Source organism: Lathamus discolor, chromosome 4 (genome assembly GCF_037157495.1).
Source record: "Lathamus discolor isolate bLatDis1 chromosome 4, bLatDis1.hap1, whole genome shotgun sequence".
Taxonomy (NCBI): Eukaryota; Metazoa; Chordata; class Aves; order Psittaciformes; family Psittacidae; genus Lathamus; species Lathamus discolor.
In genome coordinates this window covers 3752390-3779008 of record NC_088887.1, presented here as the reverse complement: position 1 = coordinate 3779008, position 26619 = coordinate 3752390, and the positions used below count along the sequence as shown (strand labels likewise).

At 39.0% G+C, this 26619-nt stretch overlaps 1 protein-coding gene across 5 annotated transcripts in view; it reads right to left on the bottom strand.

Moving 5' to 3' along the window:
• EPHA3 (EPH receptor A3) overlaps positions 1-26619 on the bottom strand; it is a 220164-nt gene that overhangs the window by 24490 nt on the left and 169055 nt on the right. For 2 of the 5 annotated variants that reach the window (XM_065676023.1, XM_065676025.1), the window contains 7 exons: positions 23927-24089; positions 21475-21577; positions 20949-21016; positions 16552-16677; positions 10152-10337; positions 5006-5067; positions 2516-2725 (listed from right to left, as the gene is read on the bottom strand). In XM_065676023.1, the coding sequence (XP_065532095.1) occupies positions 2516-2725; positions 5006-5067; positions 10152-10337; positions 16552-16677; positions 20949-21016; positions 21475-21577; positions 23927-24089 (918 nt within the window). Of the gene's footprint in view, positions 1-2515; positions 2726-5005; positions 5068-5500; positions 5584-10151; positions 10338-16551; positions 16678-19953; positions 20144-20948; positions 21017-21474; positions 21578-23926; positions 24090-26619 lie in introns of those variants that run through there. The other 3 variants (XM_065676024.1, XM_065676026.1, XM_065676027.1) reach the window with 3 other exon arrangements.

Sequence of the window (26619 nt, the reverse complement as noted above, 5' to 3'; positions counted from 1 at the left end):
ACACTTTTTTGGATGATGCCATTATTTTTAAGAAGTGGCACTATTTTTGCTTGCTTTTGTCATATAATTAGTACTTGTAAAATGAACTAGGAGCAGCCTAGGAAATGGTCCTGTTATATGTGATGTGATATGACTAAGCAGGAGGAGAATGAACTGCCCAGCTTTCTGCCAGTGGAGTGGAGCTCTGTTTAACACTCACAGTCCCCAGTTTTTTAAGCTGGGGATCAAACATGTCCCACGCACACACTACCTGTGTATACATGTAGAGAAGATACACTTCAAAGGAAACATGAGCAAAAGAATGAACAGCAAATAGCCTTGTCCTTCTTTAAGAGTCCAGATGTGGCAGAGATTTTTGCAGCAACTACTTCTGAAGAAAATGAGATTTGTCTTAGGCTGTATTTGGAGGTTTTAATTATCTGAGCATCTTCTTGCAGCAGTTTGCATATACACCATAAATGCCAGATGGTGTTTAATGAACACAGATGATTTCACTTTACAAAACGGTTTATTTCCATCTGATTCCACTCTCTAAACGTAATTAGGCAGGTAGGCTTAGAAAACAGGTGGCAGAAAGAAAGAGAAATTTCAACACTGCACTTGGCCATAGGAAATTCACATATAATGCTGTCTGGAAACACTGACAGGCTATGCATCCTGGCTTGTACTAGCCACCCATGGGTGTATGTCACTGATGTACACTTCATTTTCAGGGAAGCATGCTTCCCTTGTATAGCTGTGTGCTATATGGTTTGATGGGGAGCTATGCCTACGGACAGTGGTGGTAGGACATAGAGTAATTGCTTTAGCTTGCAAGTGTACATCCTGGAGGAGAAGACTAGGTAAGTACTGTATATAAACCTGTTTACCTTGAGGACAGTACACCCATTACTTTCACAGGAGCTTTTAAAAAGAGGGCAGGCAAGTATATCTGACAAAGCAATACACTTCTGGCGGAACTACCGGCAATTTTCTCTTGAGGATCTCTAGCACTACGTTATGATTTACTTATTAATGCTACACCTATACTGAGAATGAAAACTGTTTTCTCCTACTAATGTCCCTTTATATTAACCACGAGAGATCTCTGCAGACAGTTTTCCAAATTGGTATACATTGCACATTTCTAACAACATGACAAAGCTTATCAGTGGTCAAAGAAAGCACTGAAAGGTCAAGTAAAGAATAGAGTCTTTATGCCCGGTTAAGTTATGAAGGTACGATTGATAAATCTGTATCTATAAATATTTGTGTATATATAATGTATAAGGAAACAGCTAGGATTTCTTTACTCATTTGTCATGTTATTTTATTTCAATCATGAGTAAGACAGTATGCAAACTACCACAGTAACTGATTGCTTCTGTAAGTGATCAGGAATGAAGGAAGCCCTAGAAAACCCACATTAAGATTTTGCCCACGCATTCTACTCCACTCTGGTTTGTACAGTGAGGATGAGACAATTACTAGCATCAATGCAAATTACACTTGACTAAGAAACTGGATATTAATGCCACTTTTTCTATAGTTAATAAAATCTACTTGTAACAGGATTAAAGTGAACAACCAGACATCCCAGTGTAGTATCTATGCATACAAAGCTGAAAGTAGGCCTTCAAGGTTTCTACAATAAAACAGAAGTGTTATTCAAATGACAACAAGAGGTGCAGCAAAGCTGTAATTAGAAGACACTGTGGCATTCATAAGGCTCTAAGCCAACACCGTAGCTTCCAAGTAGCTTTCAGGCAGGATGAAATTCAGAAAAGAAACAAGCAGCAGCCTACACTATGGGCAGTTGCCTATGGGATAAAAGCTTCTCTATCTCAGGACAGAACACAGATAAGTCTCCTTGATCTCATAACCTTTTCAAAAGCTGGGTATCCCTTTGTATATATGATATAAGGAGAAAGCACAGGAGGTTTATGACCTTGTTAAGTAATATTTCTTTTCCTGGTTTACTCAAGTTTTCTCTCAGTTAGGGGTACAACAGCAAGTATAACTGAAACGCCCTTGCAGAAAGAACAGCGGTATCAGTATGCTCCTATCAGACACATGTCCCATCATAATAGAAAAGACAAAAGGGTACAAAAAAAAAGAAATTAAAAAATATTACTGAGTAGGATTTGTCTTTTGCTGGTTGGGAGCTAAAGCAGCAGTGCAACAAAATTTGCTTAAAGCACACACGAAGTCTTACCTTACTGTGAGCTAAAGCAACTCAGACCATAATTGTGGTACTCACTTCTTTCCATAGCCAGCAGAAAGAAACGGAGCCAAGAATGTTGCATTCTCTAAGAAAAATAATCTAACAAAACAAACCTCGTTTTTTGCCTTCTATCTTCTCTGAGAAATGAACTATAAAATAGCTGTGATGATTATGGCTTATTGAACATCTCTGGCCATTCAAAACTGGATGGCCCCTGCAACACAGAGTATAAACTTCAGGGACTCCCTCAGACTTCTAACTTTGTCACAACCAATGGGAATTTTAAAAGGGTAAAAAAACACAGACACTCACCCTTGTGGTGTAAGCAGCTTCTGGGTCATCTTCTAGTACACGAGAGAGACCAAAATCTGAGACTTTGCATACCAAGTTACTATTGATGAGGATGTTACGAGCAGCTAAATCTCGATGGACATAACCCATATCTGACAAGTATTTCATGCCAGATGCGATCCCTCGAAGCATGCCTACTAGCTGGATGACCGTGAACTGGGCATCGTGTTTCTGGAAAACATATGAAATGTCATTTCAGAGACTGCTCACGTTCTTCCTCCTTGCACTGAGTTCTTGATAAAGACCCTGGAAGCTCCTCAAGTGAAGAGCTCATGAGTCAGGGGCCGTGATTTAAATGTCACAAGTGGAACTACTTTGACCTGCAGAGGACAATCTCCCAGTCAGCTGAGGGAAGGGGACAGATTTTCAATTGAGATTAAAATTCATTTTTCCCGTTTGCTGTCATCAGGATTTTAATTTCCTAGTTGGGACCTGTGTGAAAGCAGCACATAAATCTAAGCTGTGCGTGTTCCTGAGACTGGAGCATCAGGACATTAGAGAAACAGATGTCCAACTTCCCTGAAAGGCCATAGGATTTGTTAGTGAAAATCCCAGCATTACCCAATGGACTAATGAAAGTTTTCTATTACATAAGCGGGGTTGGTTTTTTTTTTTTTAGCAAAAGCAAAGGCTGATCTGATTCAGGGGCTTTCAAATTCCATTAAATATAAACTAATTCCTTGAAATTTTCCTCAACTTCAGGAAAAGTCACTTAAACACACTGGGACTTAGCCTAGAAACCAACTGCTGCATATATTTCTAATTGTCTACTAGCCACATGTTTTAAATCTTCCAGCTATTACTGATGTTGTTGGTTAACATCTAGCTTTGATACTGATATATAGATACACAGATGACAGGACAACAGTACGTCCCAGTGCAGCTCTCAAATGAATTTCCCAGTGCTGTAAATGTATCATCATGGGCAGCTCTCCAGCTTTTCCTGCTGCTTCTTCCAGGATTTTATTAAATACAAGGGAGCTGGCTCTGCCATGTGGGGTGAGCTCACCCAAGTCAGTCTGCAAGACAGATTGGACTAATTTAATTTTTGATTAATATACTTCGGGGCAATATTAGCACTATAAACATTAGACAAATATATGGCACAGAGGATGCTTAAAGAACCTCTCAGAATTCCCTTTCATGAAGAAATTAATTATTATAAAAGACTCTTAGCAGTTCCCTGTTATGGAACCTTCTTTAACTAGAGCCAACAAGAGAATTTACATAGACACTGGAGAAGACTTAGCTTGAAATCAGACGGTTTCTAACCATGAAAGGAATTAGACATTCAGATAGCCTTTCACTGGCAATGGGAAAAGCAAAATAACCATTTATAAAGAGGGTTATGTGGCCTGAGTTGCCCGTGGTATGAGTCACAAGGTTTTTTATCTGTTTCCACACAACAGCAGTAAAAATGAAACAACGAATCAACCAACCACACTCAAATGAACAAACTGAACGACTGTTTAGTACAGTCAGAAATTATTCCCCTTTCTTCAGCGCTTTCTTCAAGATTTTAAGCCTAAACAAAATATATATATTTCAGTACAGATATATTTCATTCAGATATACTGACACATTATTTATATGCATTTTACATGCTCCAGTGGACATCATAACATATATAGTACATACTGAAACTAAGGTTGACAATATATCCCCTTTTGGGGTTAAACGTCTAGTTCGATGTTATGAATTTGGGGGATAATGTCATTCAACCGTGGCAGAACCAAAGCAGTCTCCCAGCCACAAGTGAGTTTGCCCTAACCAATTCAAATTAAACTAGTGTTTCCCCTCAGATGGGATTTCATTTCTATTACACTTCTTGTTTTGCAACAAGTAAATCTTGGTGACACAGGGAGCGTTCAGATTTTTTTAGGCTCGCTACCAACTTTGACAGAAAACAAAGATAAATCAACAACAGCATTAGGATGTCTAAGGTCGGGGAAAGAAAACAGGCCAATAGAGTTTTCTAGCAAAACATTTTGAACACCCTCAGGTATGGGGTTATTCCCTAAACTTTTCATATAGAAGGAAACAGCTCTTTGCTCAGTACTATTGGTTTACTGATAGAATTGCCACAAATCTGTTCATTTTTGAAGTCACCTGGTAAGACTCATTGCCAACCAATAACCATAACTGCTTTTCGGCCCTCAGAAAAACAATTATCATTTTTGTGTGCCAGAATGATGTTTTGGTTTGGTTTTTCACAGATGTGATGTACTAATAACACCGAAATTCTCTTGGTTTTGATGCAATACTTACTGCAAGCAGTCAAAATGGACTAGCAGATCCCTACCTGGCTTTCTGAGCACACCAAACCAAATGGTAATAATGAAATACCAAGCAACAAGAGCTGATGATGAATCAGAGCAAAGTGGCAATGAATCCGTAACAGAGCCAGAACAAGGGCCAGTTCTGCACCACATAGTTTTCTATTGCACTTACCCGTAGGAAGCTGTCCAAGGAACCATTTTCCATATATTCAGTAACAATCATAACTGGTTTACCTGCAAGTAGATCACAGTGGTCACACATTCAAAATGAATACATACTGATCTGTAAGACCAAGCATTACAGAAATGTGCCCAAATCTTCCAAATCCCAAGGCTAATCTTACAGTGAGAAAGAAAGCAAAAGATGCATGGGCAAACCCAGCCCCGCGCACAACATAATTGTAATTCCACTGGCATCAACAGAAATACAATTATTTCAGTATAAACTGATAGGATTTTTAGCAGCTCAAGTCTCAAGAAACAAAATGAAGCATCCTGCTTTTTCAGTATACAGTTTTTTATCCATCACTGTTGAATATAATCCTTCATAGAACTGTGGAATATGTGCAATTAAGCTGGTGTATTCTGCCATGCAATTGCCCCCAAGGTTCCCTCTGGAAGAGAACTGGGAATTTGCTGTGGCAGGAGCTGTGGTTTCTCTTGAGGTGTCCTGGTCTGCACAACAGAGATGCAAGGGCAGTGGAGCAGTGTTCTACCATGTGGGTACATCAATATGTTCCTCAGGTACTACTATAAGGGAGACATGAAATAGCATATATGGAGGCAATAGCAAAAAATGCTCTCCCTCAGGAAGGTATTTATAATGCATATAAACTATTAAGCTTCAGTATTTTCCTAGCATAAGCCATAGAAAATATTAGGGTGGGGAAAGAAATGGGAAAAGTGCAGAATCAGAGTAACACAGGGCACTGGAAAGAAAAGCAGAGCTGTAACACGGCCACCTTCCAGTACTGGAGGTTAGACCTCCTTGCAGGCAGTTCTGCCTCCCTCTGCGGGAATCACTGACAACATGAACCTGCCCTTCTGCTAAGAACAACATAGCTGCGGGCCAGCCATGCTGCATCCATGGGGCAGTGGCAAGCTCTAAACCAACAGCCCTGCATCCTTGAAAAGTCTCTGGTATCTTTCAAAGCTGGTCCATGCGGATTCAGATCAGGTTTTGAAAGCATTCTTTCTACCCTAAGGTATTTTGTAACATAACCAAGATTTTATATGCAACTGTGACATGCTGAAGAGAAATGAATGCAAAATTAATGCGATTACGGTGAAGTTTCCAGACAAAGGTCATTGCCCTGCTAATATTTTACCATCACATGGATTTTGTTATTTCATAGTATGTTCTAAAGCTTTGTTTATTTTCTCTTTGTGGCAGAGAGAAAGGTGGGTAAAAGCATGAAGTTATTTAAGAAGATGAATTATTATTTCACATACAGTACAGGAAGGCATCTGACCATAAAAGCATGACAAAGGCCTGCATATTGTATAGCAGGCATGGTGACATTTTAACTTTTAAAATTGAACAGCATGATGCTTGAAAGAGGTACTCAATATAATTCAAAGCAAGAAAGCCATTAAAAAAGCAAATTAAATGGTAGCAAGTCCTTTTTTGTTTGTTTTTCAGAAAACACAACTTCTACCAAATAGAAATTCTTATGAGATATATATTAATATAGCAACAAGAAAATCCTTTGTCCTTTGCATGGATTAACGGGTTAAAATAACTTCTTTCTGCTGTGCAAATGATGTGTTACATTGTGAGAGTCACACTGATGGGTAATTGACTCCAATATCCATTAACTAGTAGGAACAAACTATCCAAAACATGAAACTTGAATGATATAGAATATGATACAGGTAAAAACAAAATAAAAAATCTGTTGCTTGCTTATTCTTGTTAGAAAGAAATATGCAGCGTAAGGAAAAATACCTAACTTGCACTGTGCATCTAATATTAACCCAAAGGCATTTCTGCTAACCCACAGAAAATGCTGCTGGATCTTTCAATCAAAGGGCAATGCACTGATAAAGCTACCCAAAACATCCTATGATAAATCCACATAATTTGAAACTAGGATATGGTTGCCTGGTTTCTGTATAAACTCAGAGAATTTTATGACACATCAGGTGACTAAAACTAGAGTAAAAAGATACATCTTCCAAATTATTAAGACAGCATCTTCCTGCCTTGCTCACTCATACTCGGGAAGCCCCAAGTGCAGCATTTCACTCTCATTCAGTTGGAAATGTGTCTGTAATAAGAAGCACATGCTCAGAAACAACGCAGCGCGCTTTTAAAAGAACATTCTGCATTCATTTATCAAAGCACAGCCTTTATACATGATAACAACTTGTGTCAACAGTGTTGCTGAAATTTATTATACTAACAGGCTACAAATTGCTGTAAATTATTAGTAAACTAAGCAGAACACGCACGCTGGTTATTAAGGCTACTGCCTACAGCATGCTGAGGGGAGCAGGGTAGCGACAGGAAAACACACAACAGAAACTAACGCGAAGGAGGGGAACAACCCTGTATTGGAGCAAAGGACTGAAGTCTTTCCTGGTGCACCTCCTTCATGCTATCAGTGGCTTGTCTCCTGGCAAACCAGAGCCACCCCAGCTTGAGAACTTCTTATGCCAAACAGTCCTGTTACAGGGATTGTGCCAGTTGCAGTTACGAGGAGTTGCTTCAGAAGATGTGCTTAGTATGAAAAGCTAGATCATTGCTAAGGGCCATGTGTCAAACAGAATTTGGCTAATGAAGAAAAGGTCATACTGCCTGTTTATCATGCACTACCTGTACTGAGAGTGATTCAGCGAATATTCCACAGGCTCTACTCACTATTCATAAACTAATGCTTTTCAGTGTGATTTAATAACTACCATTAAAAAACATGAACACTTCCTAATGTGTTATTACAGTATATTGGCTTGGTTTAAAAAACACAAAACCCCACAACCTTCTTCTCTTACCCTACAGAATGTTGAAGAAAATACATTATTATCTTCACTTGCATCTCTGCCATATAATTTTACCTAGAGAAACAAATAGTTTCGGGGCAGTTTTCTCAACTCCTATCTTCAAGCTATCTGGAGAGGGTGCTGTAACCCTGAGGCTTTTATTCACTTCAGCTGGGAATATTCAGAGCTCACTCTCTCATAGTTAAATGTGACGGGCAGCTGGCACTCCCAACCCCCTGGAATACAGCAGTCTGCTGTGAATATAGCTGAGTAGCAAATTTACTAATAGTCAGTTATACAGATTACAGAGAGAATTAGTAATGCACATTCAATGCACAAATTCTGCATGCACAGCAATTAAATTATTTTCTCTAGTGCAACAAAAAAGTAACAAAACAGATTTTAGCTCAGCTGCATACAGACTGGTGCTTCAGTTGCAAGTAATTTTGGGACTGCAAATCTTATTCTGCCTGCACAAAGCGTGTGTCATTGAAAAGGAGGGCATAACTTGGATTTATACAGGCAGACCTGGAAGCCCCTTCCTAATGGGACTGTGAGACCTGAGCTGAGGAAGAACTTCTTTGTTATTTAAATCAGCAGCATAGACTTTCATGAATCACACTTAGAGCATTATAATTTTAATTATGTCCTTCATAACACCTACTTTTTTTTCTACATACCTTTCACTAGTTACTTTTAAAAACATTTTTGTGTTTTGTGGGTTTTTATTTTAAATTGAGTATAATTTGTTGCAGTAAGCTACCAAATACTTTCATACCTGTCTGTTCTTCTGAAACCTTGAATCATGCAATTTAAAATAAAGGCTCTTTAAACCCAATAAAACCATCCACTCTAAGAACAAGGTATTTGGTATACTTTTACCCAGCTAAACTACAAATGTTCTCAGTTCATTCAAATGGCAAGGAGCTGTTTTGCCAGCAGAGTCCTCTAGGATGAGCTAGGAAACTTCCTGCCTCAACGAGAGCATGAGAGCCAGAATTTGCCTAAATAAGGCAGTATCACCATCACTGAATCCCACCACCTGCTCATGAGGAGAAGAGTATGAGCAGCTTAGAGGAGGCTCCTGATGTGTCAGAAATGCCTGTTACAACCTGCTGTTCTCTAGATGACAGTAGAGTTGGAGAGGGTTCTTCAAATATGTTACTTTTCAGGCAGGTGCCACATGTGGATGGAGGTTTCAATTCCTTTTTTTTGGCTCAAAACGAGAAGGCAATTTGTTATCATAAAAAATAGACAAAAATAGGCTTTAACAAAAAAAAAACCCTATACCCATAACAGAAACAACCAGGGGCAGATATAGAAAATGTCTCAGTAAAAAAAAAAAATAAATATATATTATCAAAGAAATAAAATCAATTTTACGACTGACATCTGAAGGTCCAAAGATTTTTTATTTACTTCTGCATTTATTTCGCCTTTAGATTTTTACTAAGAGGTATTCTGGAGGTTCAGGATCTTTAAAATGTCTCGTACTGGTATGCATTGATGCGTACTGAATATAGACATCAGTACGTCTGTGTGTACTGAATATCACATTGAGTAACAGGGAGTATTTTTTCCCTTCATGGAAACCATGAAGGAAGAAACTTGGACTTAGTCATTAATTTACTGGTACCAGTTGCCAGAGCCAGGTAGGCTGTTCATTAATTTGTGATAATGATAATGTCTAATGACTTGGTTGAAAGCAGAACATATTGCTTCAGTGCAATTAGGAACCCTTAGACCCTGTGACTGGTAACAGATGATTAGCAAGTGCCTCTTGGCCACTCTGTAGCAATTTGTAGCTCTGGAGTTTATTAAACCCGCCAGTTCGTTACAGAAACGCTTATTTTTCTCCCTGGTCTCTGTATTATTTTAGAGCAGACTATTTTTATTCCCCGGTTTTTCCCAGCTCATCAACCCAGGCCACGGTTTCTAAGTTCTCAGCAGCCTGCAAGCAGCAAGCCAGTGAAGACCCTGCAGCTGCACTGCAGGCAATTGCCTCCAATACCGTTCTTCATTGGATCCATCAGTGCTGGGTTAGCTGGTGCTTTCACACAGGTAATGTTTTTCCTGCTTTCAAGGAAATAACAATATACATTGCAAAAGCCAAACTATGTGTTTCTGCTGTTATCTCTTTTAAAGGATATCTGGTACATATTGACAGGGTTAAAGCATAAACGTTTCTGGAAGGGTTCGCAGAGAATAAACACGGACGAGTCAGCTTTTTATTTTCTTTTGCTCCTCAAAGACCAGCAAATCCCAGAACAATTTAGGTTGGAAGGGGCCTCCAGTGACACTTCCCATGCAAAACAGATGCCCCTGTGAGAGCTTACTTTTAGTGACGACTCCCTCTAATCGAATGATGTTAGGGTGGTCAAACTGTCCCATGATGCTTGCTTCTCCAAGGAAGTCCCTCCTCTGTTTCTCTGTGTAACCAACTTTCAGGGTTTTGATAGCCACTGAAATTTCCTTTTTAGAAGGCAGCTTCAGGCGCCCACTGCAAACTTCTCCAAATTCCCCTAAAAGAGTGGAAAAAATGAGCAAAGGTTAAATATAGTTATTTCATGGGGATTTGAGAAAGAAGACAGCATTCGGCAAGAGTCCCTGAGGTGTGATGTTTACTGGTGGGCCACAGACCAGAACTGCAAAGGAGACCTTTGGACAACTACTTAACATTTCCATGCTTGGGTTTTCCAGCTGTCCAACTGGACTGCAGTGCAGAGGAACGCATAAATGTGACCAGAAAATTCCATTTTTGTTTCACTTGATGGACTTTGAGACAATGGTAGGAGGGCTGATTAACACAGAAGGATGAGAATAATCATACATCCTTACTCTTCACGTCTACCAAACATATTTCACTTAGTTAAAGTAGCAAGGTAATTCATAACAAAATCATTTATCTACACAGCTGCAAAGAAAAAAGAAATCCATATAGATAATCTTTGTTCTGTCATTATTCAGATGGATCTAATAGTGCAAATATATACTGTCACTATGGGACTACAGGACCTGATGGCCCACTATGAATATTGTGCCCACTGCACCTTGTGTGAGATCCCTAAATAGAAAATGGCAGATATCACTGCATGTTTACTTTTATAGAACACGGTTTATCCTTTGCTGTGTAACATCCAAGAAGAGTATACAGAGAAAATTACCTTGGCATTCAAATAAGCACATATTACCTATGTAGACAAATTGCTGGAAGAAAACAGTTGAAGATTCCTGTATTTAGCTAACGATTACATAAAGCATTTAATGGAAGTTTCAGCACCTTAACATTTGAGCAGCAACTGACTTTTGATTCCCAGTTATCCAGCCCCCATCTTAGATTTCATACAATATAATAAACTGCACCTACAACATCCCAATTAAAATTATAGTAGGAAACTTTTTTTTCTCCTTGTTTTAATGATAAATTGAAATGATGAAAAACACAATAAAAACAGAGAATGGCTAAAATACACAAGAAATATGATAGCAAGAATTGTCCCTACAAAATTATGTATATTTAAAAGCAAAGGAAAACACTACACTGATCAGGGAAGAAAGGTTGGTTGGTTGCTGATTTTGTGTGTGTGTGTGTGTGTGTGTGTGTTTTCTTTCAAGAAACCAGAGAGTATTGCTGGAGGGCTTTCACACTCATTTTCTATCACATGCCTATTCAAGTTCTTTTGTCAGAATACATCAGATCTAAATATAAATAGTCCCTCATATGCCATATTTTGTCAAGTGGCCTTGCAGAGAAAGTCTGACTTGGAAACAAACTAATCCTATAAATCTAAATCTAGCTGGCATCATTTTCATGCAAACTGGGAATTTTGATTTTATTTGTGAGTGAAGTACCATGGAAAGAGTGATTATACTGCTTACATATGAGCTTTTCCCCACTTAATGTGCAATAATCCTAAGTGCAATAGCATAACTATGCCTCTAAAGAGCAAAGGCTCTTGGAACTCATTTGCCCACAATGATTGTTTCTTTATATCTGCAGCTGATTGTTTACATTAAGCAACATCTGTGAAAACTAAAAATGACCAAAATCCACAGATATAAAGTATTTTTAATAGGAAATTTAAATAATTTTGCTCTTCATTGATTTTATGCTCCGAAATGTATGACGGGTTGACAGCTCTTCACCACTGACTTCAGATGTGATACCGTATGGGATACATTTGAGATGTTACATTCAGCCCATTCATCTGCAAACTGAAATTATTCTTTCGCAGTAGAGTTCATGCCCCATTTGTAGCAACGCAATTTGGGCACGATAAAGGGGGAAAGAACAATGACCTGAGTCTTAAAAGGCAGGGCTCTGTGTCCACATTCAAAAGCTCAAGGAATTGGCATTATTTATTCACAATATGGAATGAGATGTGAGAGAGATGACAGTAGTTTAGGCTTATTAAAATTATGGTTATATGGATGCCAACTCCTTATCCTATACAGAAAAGGTAAACCCAAGAATAGTTTCAAATTACAATAAAACTCAGATCAGGAAAATAACTCTAACAGTGAGGACACTTGGACAGTACAAAAGATTTTTTACGGAGTCTACAAACTCTTATCTTGTAGATTATAAATAAGCATCTGTCAAGAACAGTACCTGAGAAGGTGGGAAAGGGTATGGGCTTCGTGACCTCCTGAGGTCACTTTTCAGCTTTATTTCATAAGGTTTCTCTGTTAGACAGCCAATTTAAACAAAAAACCTGATCAAATGTGTCACAGGTCAATGACCTTTCTCTGTTGTTAACACAGGCTAGATTTAAGTCAACACAGAAGTGAATGTCACCATATCTTATCACCAATTGCTGAGGTGCTTCATCGTCTAGGCATGCTAATCTGGTACTAACGTAATAACAAAAAAAAATTAACTCACAGTATGTATCTTTATATACAAACATGCTACTAAAATACATTACATCCTTTGTTCCTAACATTAGTTGTATTTCAGGCTGCCGAGACAGGCAGCAGCTCAGAAAATGAATTGTAAAACCTATTACTAGTAACTAATGGGTGTTGAATCCTGCTCAGACTTCTTAATTGAAAGTATTCCATCTCTGCAAACCAAAATGACAAGTATACTTTACCAAGCGCAAACACTGCTACAGTTCAAATACTAACCGCTAGCTCAACACTATCAGAGAACTACAACGAAGAAGACTAAAGCACATCTTGAAAACAGAAGGAAGGGGGAAAATTGCTTGAAATTAATCTTGTACTGTCCAGCTTCGCATTTACTGTCCTCTATATATATTTTAATGGTCAAAAAAGCTAACCTCTTAAAACTATTGTTCAGTTGTGGTCAATGAAGACTATAGCTTGATTTCAGCAAACAGTCCAGGAATCAAGCCTTCATTTACAACTGGAATCATATATCTGATATTTGTTTGACTTTTGGGAAGGAAAAGATTACGGCTAATGTGCATCAACACAGTCCCTTCAGCTATGGCTGCACAGTTTAGAAACTGGGTGATTAATCGGATTCTACAAATGCCTCAAGGCCAGTTGATGCCGCAAGAGACTAAAAATTGGAGCCTTCATAGCAATTGAGCTTACTCTTGCCTGTCAATATAAAATGGAAAACAATTTCACTGGAAAAAGCTCACTGAGCACATTAACCTTCGGTTCTTTCATATACAGGGTAGCATGGATGCCACATAACCCTACCTGGTCAACATCCATAATGACATTCAGTTACACTACATCTTTTTTTCCTGCAAATCGTTACTATATGGTCCCAGTAAGAAACGGACTGGATCTCATCAGATATTGTTTAGGAGGATTAAAGACTTGTGTCTGAGTTGGAAGGTAGAAAACCAAAAAGAGAGGAGTTTGATGGCTTTCCAAAGTGTTTATTTTTAATTATACTACACACATAAACACTGTATAACCTGCCCTGCAGACTGATACGTCTATTTACATCTGGAAAGCAAATAGATATTATTAGGACGGCTGTTCATGTGATAAAGATCACTCTTCAGGAGATCTTAATTTCTTTTTAAATAGGCTACTTAGTGCATCAGTGAATGGCATTGGCTGTGCATTGAGACCCAGGGGACAAGTAAAAGATGACTGTGAAATTAGCTACTCCCTTTACTTTGCTGTGTTTTAAATCATGATTGTACTGTTGCACACAGAACTCCCTCAGAGTTGGAGAGGCACCTAAACCTATTGTTTCATAAACTTCAACAATGTTCTTCAAGCTTTCACTGACACTCCAAACCTTCATCATAAGTTCATGGACAGGTAGCCCCTCAATTTTAAAAGTACTTTGATTAAGATGTCATGTTGCAAAAGAAAAACAAAAGCCAGCTTTCATGTTCAGCAAAGCACATCTGTAAATCTATCCCACATCAAGAAAGTACTTTTTGTAGTGTTTTCTTGCTATCCAATTGGATTGAAACTTCTTAAGTGGTTTGCTGAACTGGATCCATAAAAACAAGTAAGTTGTTTTAAAAGAAAGAATTACGTTAAAGAAAAATCTGAAAAAGTGGCTCCTGACCTCAATTTTCTTATGCTTAGCTTCCCACCAAAATCCCTTGTGTTTTTCTTGAGGTTCTTTTGGACAAGAATATTTCCTTATTGTGTCTGGGTATGTTTTCAAAGCCGTGTAAGCTGCCCTCTATTCTCAGAGACTTCTGGCTAAAGCTGTGAAAAAATGCCTGGGGAAGGACCTCAGAGTATCAAGATTACTTGCCTGACTTGAAGGTCTCATTACTTACGTCACACTTCAACACAGTTAAATGAATCCCTTCTTCTCAAATCACTGTCTTCTTATAATTTTATTCACACTTGCATTTGTAAAGGAGAAGGGCAGGAAAAGACCAAGTCATCCACTCAAATAAGTCATTGACTTAAGTAAGAGACAGGAAATGCCTTTCTGCTTTTGGTAAGGATAGAAGTGTTCCTGCAAAAGCAGCCTCGGAGGCATTCACTCCAAATGCAAGACCAACCACGTGCTGAATGTGACAGCAGTGTAAAGTGATGCTACAAACACATTTTGGAAGCTCCCAGCACTGTATATCATGATTTTTGTCTGTTCTTTCCTGCATCGCTCTTTGTGCTGGCAACTCTGGCAGCTGCTAATAGGAAATGGTAACTGTAATGCCGCGTGCAGCTTAGACTACGTGAATCTGACAAAGGGTCTCCAACAAATAGCTTTATCATATTTTCAGTCCAAGCTTCAACGTAGAGGACCTGCAGGAATGACCATCACTTTTACTGGAGTGGAACAAAGGGACTTCTTTTTAAACCACCTGACTCTTATAGAACATAACCCTTCTTTGAAGCTTCTCAGAAAACTCTTTCTCCATTTGTCATACCTGTCATACCTGACAAGTTTTGGCTTACCTCTCGTTCTCATGTATTTTCTGATAGGTCAGAACAATGAGCTATAAAATATGAAATATCATTGATTCTTACGAATTTGTTTTCTAGATTCATGTACTGCATACAGCCCAAGTTTGGAAAGCTTATATTCGTGAATGAAGGCTCCTGAAAGTTTTATAAGGAAAAAATGCAGCTTTTGGATTTAGCTTTTCAGTAGCCCCCTTCCCTACCCCCATACTAACTCTATATTAAGCAAGCAGAGCTCCACTGCCTTGAATGAAGATGATGGAGAACAGTGCACTCTTGTGGGGCAAAATTAAAACCAGCAAGGAACAAACCCCCTACTTTTGCAGAAGATAACCTAACTACATACAAGCACTTGAGTAGCTGCAGTGAGAGAGGATGAATACTATTTCTTTTTACTGGATGATTCAGGAGGTGCACTGAGTTCAGTAGCTTGGCTCTACATTTGTTTCCAACTGGAAATCTTTTGCTGTGCACTAGGAGTCTGTTTCTCTCACATCTCCTCTCTAAACATATTACTTGAATTAAAATCAGAAGTAAAAAAAAAATCAATAATAAAAGAATTAGTAATTTTCAATGGATTAAAAATCAATAGTACTTCTCACAAATGCTTTAATTTAGCAGGAAAGCCACCACTTCATGCTCTTCTGACTCAGCGAGACAATCTGCCACTTCAAGAAGCAAGCACGTGTCCTGTCAGGAGCTACATGCCGCATTGCAACATGGACAACTCAGTGTGATGGGACTTTCTGTAAGCTGCCCCCTCTGCTACAAAATCTGCTCATTTCGATAGTATGTTTTCTGTAAACCAAACAATCTATGGCGTCTGTATGGCTCAGACAATCAGTTATCAGACAGACAACCCTTTCCTCCTAAATCGATAATTCAAATCCAAAGCAGTGACCAAAATCAATCCAATGACCAAAGGTCATTGCAGCCTGATGGATGAGTGGTGACGGGTATGAAATGAGTTTGTGGTTTCATTCAAGGCATAATAGTCAACAGTCTTTACTTTTTTTTAAAGAAAAGGAAAACATCTCCACAGTTGATACCATTTTCTGTGCTGACGGATTTGAAAGAGAAACATAAGAAGTGAGGCTGAACTCTTTTCACCCCCAAAAGTGCTACACCCAAGTGTGAGCTAACGGGTGTCTTTGAAAAGCTGCCTCGCTACCTGCTTTCTTTGGGAACAATGAAAAAGAACTGCATGCCCTTAAGTTTTCAAATGTACTGGAATCAGCTGTAAATACGACCTACTAATTTGAAGACTTCGGCTTTCTTTTTAGTCACAAGCTTTCTTTTAGTCACAACCCCGATATTTAAAACAGTAGATACAGCAAAACCCTTTAGTTCGTTAAATCTGGTGATCATTACCTGCTCCAACTACTTTATCAATGGAGATATTAGAAGCATCTAGTTCCTTGGCAAATTCATGCACGGCTTGATTGGGATCTTCATATGTATGCGGATCGACGTAAGTTCTCAGGCCTGGGAGTTTTACTGTGTAAAAACAAATTCAGAGAGAAAATGTTACTTAGACTTAATTAATCCTCCGCAAGAAAGCTCACGAGACAGCAGAAATCAAATCAATAGAAAAAAGAGGTATACAGCTTGTCCAAAATCAAACGGCTTTTGATCAAACTGTATAAAGCCAGAGACACTAATGCACAGAAGCCTAAAAACCAATTTTAAGTATGTCTGCACTTGCCATATTTAACTGCTTTTCAAATATTAAAATACTACCTGCCTATTCCAACTTGCTGTTTTTAGATACTGCGATATATTGTCCCTATCAATGTAACACCAGAGACAAGAAACAAAATGTGTGATGCTACAGTCAACCTGAAAAGTTCTTAGGAATATGCTAAGCAGAACACATCAACTCAAGCTTTTTCTTTCCAAGTCCTCCATCAAGGTGCATAAGAACAGAAAATTATACATGAACAAATGCATCTCTGCCTTAATCCCTCTGCTAGCACATACAAGGATGGCAGCCAGTTGTTCTTATTATTAAAGTCTGGTTGCACTGCTCAGTTTCCCCAACATCCATGTTATTATATTATCCCCCTCTACAGTTTTCTGGCCAGGGGTTGCTCATTTTGCCTGGGGCAAGTTCTAGCTCAAATGACTGAACGATTTTAAGGGCAGTTTCAAGCTCTCCACATCTCTTCCTCTAGCAGGACTGGGGATGGGAGGAATGTATTCCTATTCATAACCTTTCTCCCCAGCAAAGATGCTGAAGGCAAAGCATAGCCTCATTCCTCCTCCCCAGATCAAAGCCCTGCTTGTGCATGTACCCAGTACTTTGTGTGCCTGCCTCTGTATTAATTTTAGAACACAAAGGTGTTTTGTTAACAAAAAGTGAAATAATCGTTACATCCAGCTTGCATTTTTCAGCTTTTGACATAAAACCTGCATTCCTGGAAATGTATTCTAGATTTGTCTAACAGTACCAGTTGGTCTTGTAAAAGATATTACCTCCTCCTACAAACACTGCCTTAACCCACTCAGGAATATCCGTTCCAGCTTGGCATTATTATACTACATCAATTGTTCACTCCCAGAATAGTTAAACCTTTTTTGTTTGGGTTACACAGATGGGGGAAAAGTACTTTTGGCCCATTAGCTACAGCCCACCATTGTTTTGTCAAACAACCCCCACCAGCGAATGCAAAATAAGTAAATAAATGAAATCAATTTGACGGAGATTTATTGGCCTCAGGATTGACAGAGAAATGATAAAACTGAGTTCCCAAGTTAATTGCCTCAGTAACAATGCAAACCAAGAGCCATGCTCTCAACACAAGGCCTGCGTGCGCTCCGCATTAAATGCCGACTGTGTTTCCTTCAAGAGCCTGATGATTACAGAATTACTTGCAAGTAAAACAAAAAGTAATTGGCTGTATATTGCTGTTGGTTAAAAATCTTGTAAATGCTCCTTTCCGTCCATGCTGGATGCACGTTACAGGCTCCCTTGTACCCCCAGTAAAAATAATTAAAAGCTTCTGCACTGTGGGGTTTTCGGCTGCAGATTTCGAACGCTGACCCCAGAGGTTCCCAAGATCAGGTGATGGTGACTGCAAGGAGAATAATCCCTTCACACCAATAATTAAGGACAGCCTGTATAGTAACCGGGTTCCGTCATGAAAAACAGATAATAAACACATACACATGTGTTAAGCTGTACTACTTTACAGCTCATTCTGTGCAAACGTAATAATTTACATTTTCATTTTAACAGCATGAATTGCCCTAAAGGTAGCAAAAGAATAAAAAGGGCCTAGCCAAAGAAGGCAAAGGGAGAGGATCTGAGGAGGTGAAACATTTTTGCTCCTTTGAAGTAATATTATAGGATTTGTAATAAGGCTGCAGGGAATAGGTCATGGCTGGAGCCTTTTTTAAAGTAATTCAGAATAAACTGACTGAAATAAACCAGCTGCTGTATTTAAGATGCTGAAAGTTTACGACAGCCATGGAGGTTACTTTAGCCTTTTTTTTTTTTTTTAGTTCATGGGAGCAATTTTCTTATTCTTTGAGAAAGCCTGCAGTTCGGTAGAATAAAGTTCCAACAGCCACACATGCACATGCATACAAATCCCAACACAAATATCTGCAAAAATCAATAAATCGTTTCCAAGGATTTCCAACAGAAATACCATGGTCAGCTCTGCTCTTACTACACAGTGAATCAGCATGGCACTACTCAGAAAACAGTACATAAATATCTAAAGCCAAATTAAAAGCAATTTAATCCGCAGGAATTTAACAGCACTGACATGTTTAAGAATAGTGATTGCGACTTTCCATTGTGTGGGAGTAAGGAGAGCAAATTTTGACCTGTTATTTGTCTGTGACACTTTTTTTACTGGCTGCTTTTACTTTATAACCTCATTAAATTTGGATGACGAAGCATTAATTCTATGGGCCACATGTAACCGCATAGGGTTTTTTTGAGACCAGTTGGTTAGCAGTTGTTGGGCTGCACAAAGCAAAGCCCACTGGTACAGCTTGTGTATCCCCTGACAGTGCAGGGGAAGGAGCACACATGTTGTGGGTATGCATGCTCATGGCTCTCAGGAGATAAGGAGGGGCTGCAAACTTAAAATGATAATAATATGAACAGTCAGAGAACAGTTACTCCATTGTCATGGGGATTAGGAAGTAGTTCTAATTTCCAAGTACTGCAGGTAAATCCCTTGTTAAAATGTTAACTCAATTATATTCGGTGGGGAGGCATCTGATTACGGTACCAAGAGCACTTTTATTGCCGACGGTACAGCGCCACTGTTGTGTGAAGAAAACCCAGGTATGTTAACCTTACAACATGTTAAGCAATAGATTCGCCATGGTCTGCATGGTATAGCAGGATATTTATGTGGAGCTGAAACAGTTCTAAAGACAAAATACTGCTTCTTAGTAAAAACATGCTCATTAGACACCAAGAATTCTGCGGGTGAGAAGAAAAAAGAAGGAATTTCCAGTCTTGGTGTTTATGAAGGACATGATCTTTGCCCCATAAAGATGAAAAATAACCCAAATGCAACTACAAACCCCCCAAGAATAGCCCCCCCTCCCCATTCAGGAGTGTTAAACCATCACCTTCCTCTCCCCTCAACTTCTCCTGCTCCAAAACTATTTTCTTTCTTTTTTTTAAAGAAGGTATGGATGGAGCTTCTAGTCCTCACAAACCACATCTCCTCTGCTGTGGAAAAGTGCTGCAGGGTTATGTACAGTGCAGAGAGAACACAGGATCAGAGAGGAGCTGAAATACTGCAGGATGACATTCCCCTCTATCCATGGGCCACAGCAGGCTGCTTCTTCCTGGTAGCCAGTACAGGTGCCCAGGTTCAGAAAATCAACACTCCTTCCCCTGAGTATCAGCTGAATAGGATCTTGCTCCATGCTGCTCCTTTCAGAGGGCACAGCCAAATGACCCAGAATAGCCACGAATAAAGTCCCATTTAGCCTTAATAAAAATAGGCAGCGAAACATCAGAAATAGATAGGCTTCAGGTTTGGCTTTTGAACACATTTCAAAAGTAACCCAGATTCCTCAGGATGAGCAAAACTTCACATCCTTAACTACATACAAAAGACAACGGAAGTCAATAGAAAGGTTCTCTTGTTAGTCCTAGATCAGACCCAGACAAAGCACAGACATATTCATTCTTGCAAGTGGGGAATCAGGACTGGAAAAAAAAAAAGAAATGTTTAAAAAGAGAGCTGGATTAAAAATTCCCATTAATTTGTGACATACTTGCTTATGTCAAATAGTTTTTCTTAATTTAAGAAACTACTCTAGGTCACTTTTCAGACCGCTTAGAATAATTCCAGACTATTATTGGGTCAACTTTGTCAAATGAGTAATTTTCACAGTCCCTTCAGTATTCATCAAGGCAAGTTTTCATTGATTTTATATTTTGCTTTGTAAAGAAAACGACATCTCTTAGACTTCATACAGCTCATAATGAGGAAGCTGAAGTTACAGTCTGCGTTTCAGTAATGCACAGGAATCAATATCACATTACTAACAGCACGTATTGCTTGAACATAGCAATGTTTTGCTCATTACTACTCTGAACACATACGAAAGAATTTGAAACAAAGAATAATTGTTTGGGGAAAATCTCCCCACCCACAAGAGAAGCGATAATTCTCTTCCCAATTTCACCTTAGTTTAAGTGAGGTATGACTTTTTAATTTGAAAAATACCAGTTATCTAGGGGATGCATTCAACAGATTCGGAAGCATTAAAAGGCTTCAGTAACTTACAATGGCCATTCCCAAAATGTAGTCTTTTCTCATCAGTGCCATGCTTAGACTTCTTGTATCCACAGAATCTACAAGCAACAGAGGGAAAAAATGGAGAATTTTATATGTTAACTGCAGGTGGAAACAGAATAAAATGTTTTTCCTCCACAATTAAATGCCTGTTTGAAAGTTTAATGATATTTACATTCTCTGTGCCTCATAGAGGCATGTTATATTCTCAGGGAATTTGAGGAAATTGGCTAATGAGAGGATTTGTTGATTTTTGACCCCTACAGTTTAATTTTACAATTGCCTAAGAATGTGTTTATAGCATTTTTTAACAACTGCTGTATGACTGGGGCTGCTAACGTTAGCAGGCTCATTACCGAGCACGAAGCGGCATTCAGAGCTCCTGGGCAGCAGACAAAGGAGAAGGGACAAACAAGCCATGCTACTGCCCGATGACACCCAATTTGCCATGCTCATCAAGGCCCCTTGGGGAAATTGAAGCTGGAGCAAATGTGCAAACCAGAGGATAAAAACTAACCTCCCAATCAAGACGTACACCACAACTGTGAGGAGGATAATGGCTACTGCCGCTGAAATGGCAATCATTACGACCTGGCTGTTCTCGCTGGAAATGGAGAATGCTGCAAAGTTAACACAAAAATATATAAATAACCCCTGCAAAACATAATGCTGATTACATCGCAATTGACACTTGTATATGGAACAAAGTCATCACTACAGAGCATTTGGTCCCTTGCCAAAGATTTAATCTACTAAGTAATTTTTCATCAGACAAGTAAATACAAGGGAAGAAAACAAAAGACTCCAGCCATCTTTGATGATCTACCAAAGTTGTTCCAACTACTGCAGATTTTTACTCTTGCTGATTGTTAAACTGATACTTAAATATAAACATGTATCTAAATACAAACATACATACCATGACATACATATATTTTGTCATGGTCAGTAAGGAACTTCTCATTGGCAAGAAATCCCAGCCAGTCAATAATTGTCACCCTTATTCTCATTCCTGGATGATGGGAAGTGCTTTAGTGAATTAAGCTTTCCAGTTAAGCTTGACAGTATCCCTGTGAAGGTTATGAAAAGCAGGGCACACAGAGGCAGAGAGAAGAACTATGCATGGTTAATCAATGTCTATGGGAAAATGAAGGGCTATCTTCTGCCTTACATTGGATGCTTCCCTTTGGTCCCTAAGCATGGAGCTCTGGTGTGCTACGCTGCTATGCAATGACAGGACACCTTTAGATCTTAGGTGTTATGAACAACCTTCAGCAGACACCTGAACTTCACCAAGCACAGCAGAATTAGGCTCCTCAGCTCTATTCTTCAAGTTAGCTGCCCAAAGAATGCTGCAAGTTAGCACTGCTTGTTCCCACAAATTAGGCAATTTGGGTATGTGACTGCCTGGACTCACACAATTCCCCTTGGGAGGAAGCCTTCGCCTGTCATAGACCTACAACTGCACTCCTGTTGTTATGATAACTTGGCAATAGGAATAAACTCATGTGGTTTGCTCTCTATCTCTGTAACTTGTACGCTTGTTATTGAGATGTGCACCACTGCCTCCTGTCACCTTCCACATTGTCAGACACCAACTTTTTTTTCTTTTAATATTACTTTGCAGAGAAAATTCATTATGCTCTACCACTGCAACTGTTTTTTTTCTCCTTGTACTTGTTTGTCCTATTTTGAGTTCCAGTTTCATCCAGTATGCCAAAGCTGCATGTTACCGCAACAGAGATCTATATCTTCTTTTTTAAACAATAAGCTTGTTTGCTTTTCAGAATAAGAGCTGAAATGGAGAAGGAATAAATGGGGATGAAATACATAACATATCTAAAAAATGCACGATGCCAAGTGAAAGACCATTTGGATTCGTGCTACTCTTCTTGGTTAAAAATTTGTCACTTTTAGCGGAGCACTTTTTATACCATGGGCTCTCAAGCCTTAGCATGAGTACATGAATAAGCCTTCTGAGAGCGTATCAGAATTATAGTCCTTAGTTGTGTTACAACTCCGAACAGCAGATCTTCTGGGAAAGCCCAACCTAAAAAACGAAGTCTTTGATTACGCATCATCAATCTACATCAGTAACTGGGTACCCAAGCAAAGGATGACTTTTTGATGCATTAATCCACTTTCAGCTTCTATCAAAGAGAAGGTCTGACTTAATATATAGTACCAAGTGATGAGAAAGTAACATTCAAGACTGAGTCCCGTTAAGAGTCTTTCTGGAGCTCTATTAAGAGTCTTTCTGGCATAATAACAGAATTTATAAACAATACCTGTAAGTACATCAGTTAGATAATGTTAAAAGCAGTTAAATCTAGGTATCAGAGGAAAGAAAAAAGGAGCACCAGACCACTAAATATCTTCCCAAAGGCCACCCAGAAGTGTTGCGACAGGAAGAAGGGGGGACCCAAACAGCCCAACTGCCTGACCAGCTACTTAACTGAATGACTATCCCCTTCCTGACCTGTGCGTATTAGTTTCATCTCAAGGCTACATAGGAGACATCAACAATGCTCTGCAACAGTGTGGTGAATTACACACTGACCCGCAGGAGTAATGGACCAATATAATATTAATTCTCTAGGAGCAGGGGTTTATAGTCCTTGGGGTTCAGGCCACAAACTTGGAATAGTGTGAGGCTGTGAATCTGTTTTTCTATCAGACTTCCTTCCTTGGCAGGAGCCGTGGTCTAGCAAGGTATCGATTCTGGCACAAGGCAGCGGTCGAGTAGGGAATGAAAGAAAATACCACCTGTGATAGTCATGGTATACACTTTATGGCATGTTTCAAGTTCAACAATAAAATATAAAGTCGTATAGTATTGCTACCCAGAAAGACGAATCATAAATAGTTATGAGTTGCATTACTAAACTAGAAAAGGAGCGAAAGCAGCTACTCAAATCAGTCAGCAACTGGACAGGATGTCAGCATAAACCATTTGAACAAATACATACAATCTGGACTCGTTTCAAATTCAAACTTGCGGCTGTTTGTCCCATATCCAGCTGCAGTTCGGGCTCGAATTTGGAAGACGTAGGTGGTATCAGGTTTGAGGCCACTAATGGTAACATTGGTGCCTTTGGCTCTCAGGATAGTATAGCTCGTCTCTTGCTCCTGCTTTTGGGAAGAGAAATTCTCAGATTAAAATCATACCCTAAAAAAACAGAAAGAAGAAGTGGCTGGCACAAAATTACTACAAGTCACCTGGAGAGCATTGGCATGTTTTCTGAATATTTATGGCCTGACAAATGCTTGTGCAGTCATTCATTTTCAATCTGCTACAAATCTTTTGATTAAGAAGAAACCTAAATCATTAGAGCTCCTCTGGCCTTCTGCTGTAAATCAAACACTAGACATGCTGAGTATATGACATTTCATTAAACAGCTTTGCATCATTTTGTCCATAGTCTGTAATACAATAAGAAAATGAAGATTAAAATATTACTTAAAAAAGGTCATAAACCAGATTTGCCTTCTGCACTGAACTGGAAGTTGTAACAGTCCAACTTAGACATTTTAGGGCCCTGCAGAGCCATTGCAGGATGCAGTTTTTACTGCCTCACGTTTTACAAGACAGCGTTTACCTTTATAACCGTCAGAAAAGAAACTCCTCTCAGGTTCCTCACCTCAGGTCTGTGAACAGGAGAGTATAACTGGTTTTCTATTATGCTATAAAAACTGAGATTGATGAGTCCATCCTCATTTGGGCAAAAACCCACTGAAAACTTACTCTTGAATGAGTCTTGGCTTTAGCAGCCAGAAAGGAAACATGTTTTCTCCTTACTGCTTTTTGTTAAAGAGCAAGGCATGCGTCCAGTACAGATGATAGACTCACACACACTTAACAGTCACGTATTTCTGGCATAATGGCTTTTTATATAAAATAAGAAATTGACCATTTTGTAATTTACTAAGTTCACACCGTGTAAAAAGCTAACCCTGACAAACGTATGTCTCAGTCGCACTGTAAGCCCCTAGTCTAAAAATTTAAGCATGCTTTTGGAGCCTGAGGTATTGCTTATATTACTAAAGCCATCCTGTACCAAAAGAGCATTTTTGGCTTCCTAAAAATGGCATCTGGAACTGCCTCAGGAAAAATCTTGGACAGCAGCCACACATGTGGGGAACTGTGAGAATCTCCGTTATTTAGGTTCCCCACCATGAACTTTTTTATTCTGGAGGTGCTGGGGACTTCATACGCTACACTTTTACTTTGCACACTCTGAAATACATGAATACCATTGCCTTTTGCCTGGTTGAAAGCAGAAACTGCGTTAAGTTAATGCATGTCGGATGCAGACAATCTCGCCTAATTCCTACTGTCTTTTATTGCATTGCATTAGCTTGTAAGGTACTGACATTTTAGCTTTGACAACGGTAAAATGCCGATGCACAAGTACGGAGATTGGAAAATACTCAGCATAACTCAATGTCAAAGTCGTCTCACCACCATGTGAAAAGTTCAGCTGATCAGAGTTATTTTAGTGTGTTTGCTCTGCAGTGCTGCCTGGAGTAAGAAAGTTAGGTTTAGTCTAAGTTAGTAGGTGGATATCAGAAACTGTTCACTTTGGTGCTACAGAAGCCTAAGTACTCTTGGCAGTCTTTGGTATAAAGAGAAATAGAAACCTTTACACCATAGTTAGGGAAATTCTCAGAGTCTTCCCATAATATTCAACATTAGGCCATTATGCACATGAGCAATCACAGTGAAGGGAATGGGGTGGGGGGAGAAGCAGCTAAGCAAGTGACTAAAAGTCACTGTCCAGAATCAGAACCTCAGATAGGGTGAGTTGCACCTAATCTTCAAAGCACGACTATAAAAATGTTTGCCATGGTCCATTTTCTTTGCATACTAAAAGTAAAAAGGACATCACCATTGGACCTCCTCATAGTTTCCCAATACCCTGGAAAGTTTTCTGCTATAAATTCAGGGGAGAAAACATGTTCTAAGGAGCATACAGGTTTGTGTGAATTTATTTCTGACCTAACAAAGGCCCAGTATTATAATTTGCAGGGTTTCCTTATCTCATAATTCAGTTGAACACAGGCAACTATTTTAATTTCAAAGACATAATAATCTTGTCTTTAAAACATAAAACCTTTTGTGTATGTTATGACTGCACATTCATTTTGATCTCACTTCAGGCTGCTTTTATGAAATGCAAACATTTCCTTCTGGTACAGATACATACGTGCAAGGGAAAAAATAGTCATGGCCTGTCTGTTAATAATCCACAATGGAACTTGGAAAATAAATGTTTAAAACAATGGTATGGAGGATGTCATGGTATCTTAGTTTATGGTCAGCCTTTTACACACATATTTTGTAAGTCATTTTTTATTTTACCAGTAATCAAATCAATGAAACACCACATAAAAGCCCAAGTTTATCATTCTTGGGGACGAAGTAAAACTTTAGAGATACAACACTATAGCTGCCATAAGCAGAAGGAATATACAAAAAGGAGTCAGTCTTTGCCAAGCAGGACTTTAATCAAACACTCAGTTTGATGATAAATTTGAACTTGGACACACAAAGTGTATTCTTCCTGAATACGTCTGCATAGTTTACCAGACACAGTCTTTACTGGGAAGCAAATCCCACTACCGTGTCTCCTTTGCAAATAACATTTTATAATTTTAAACC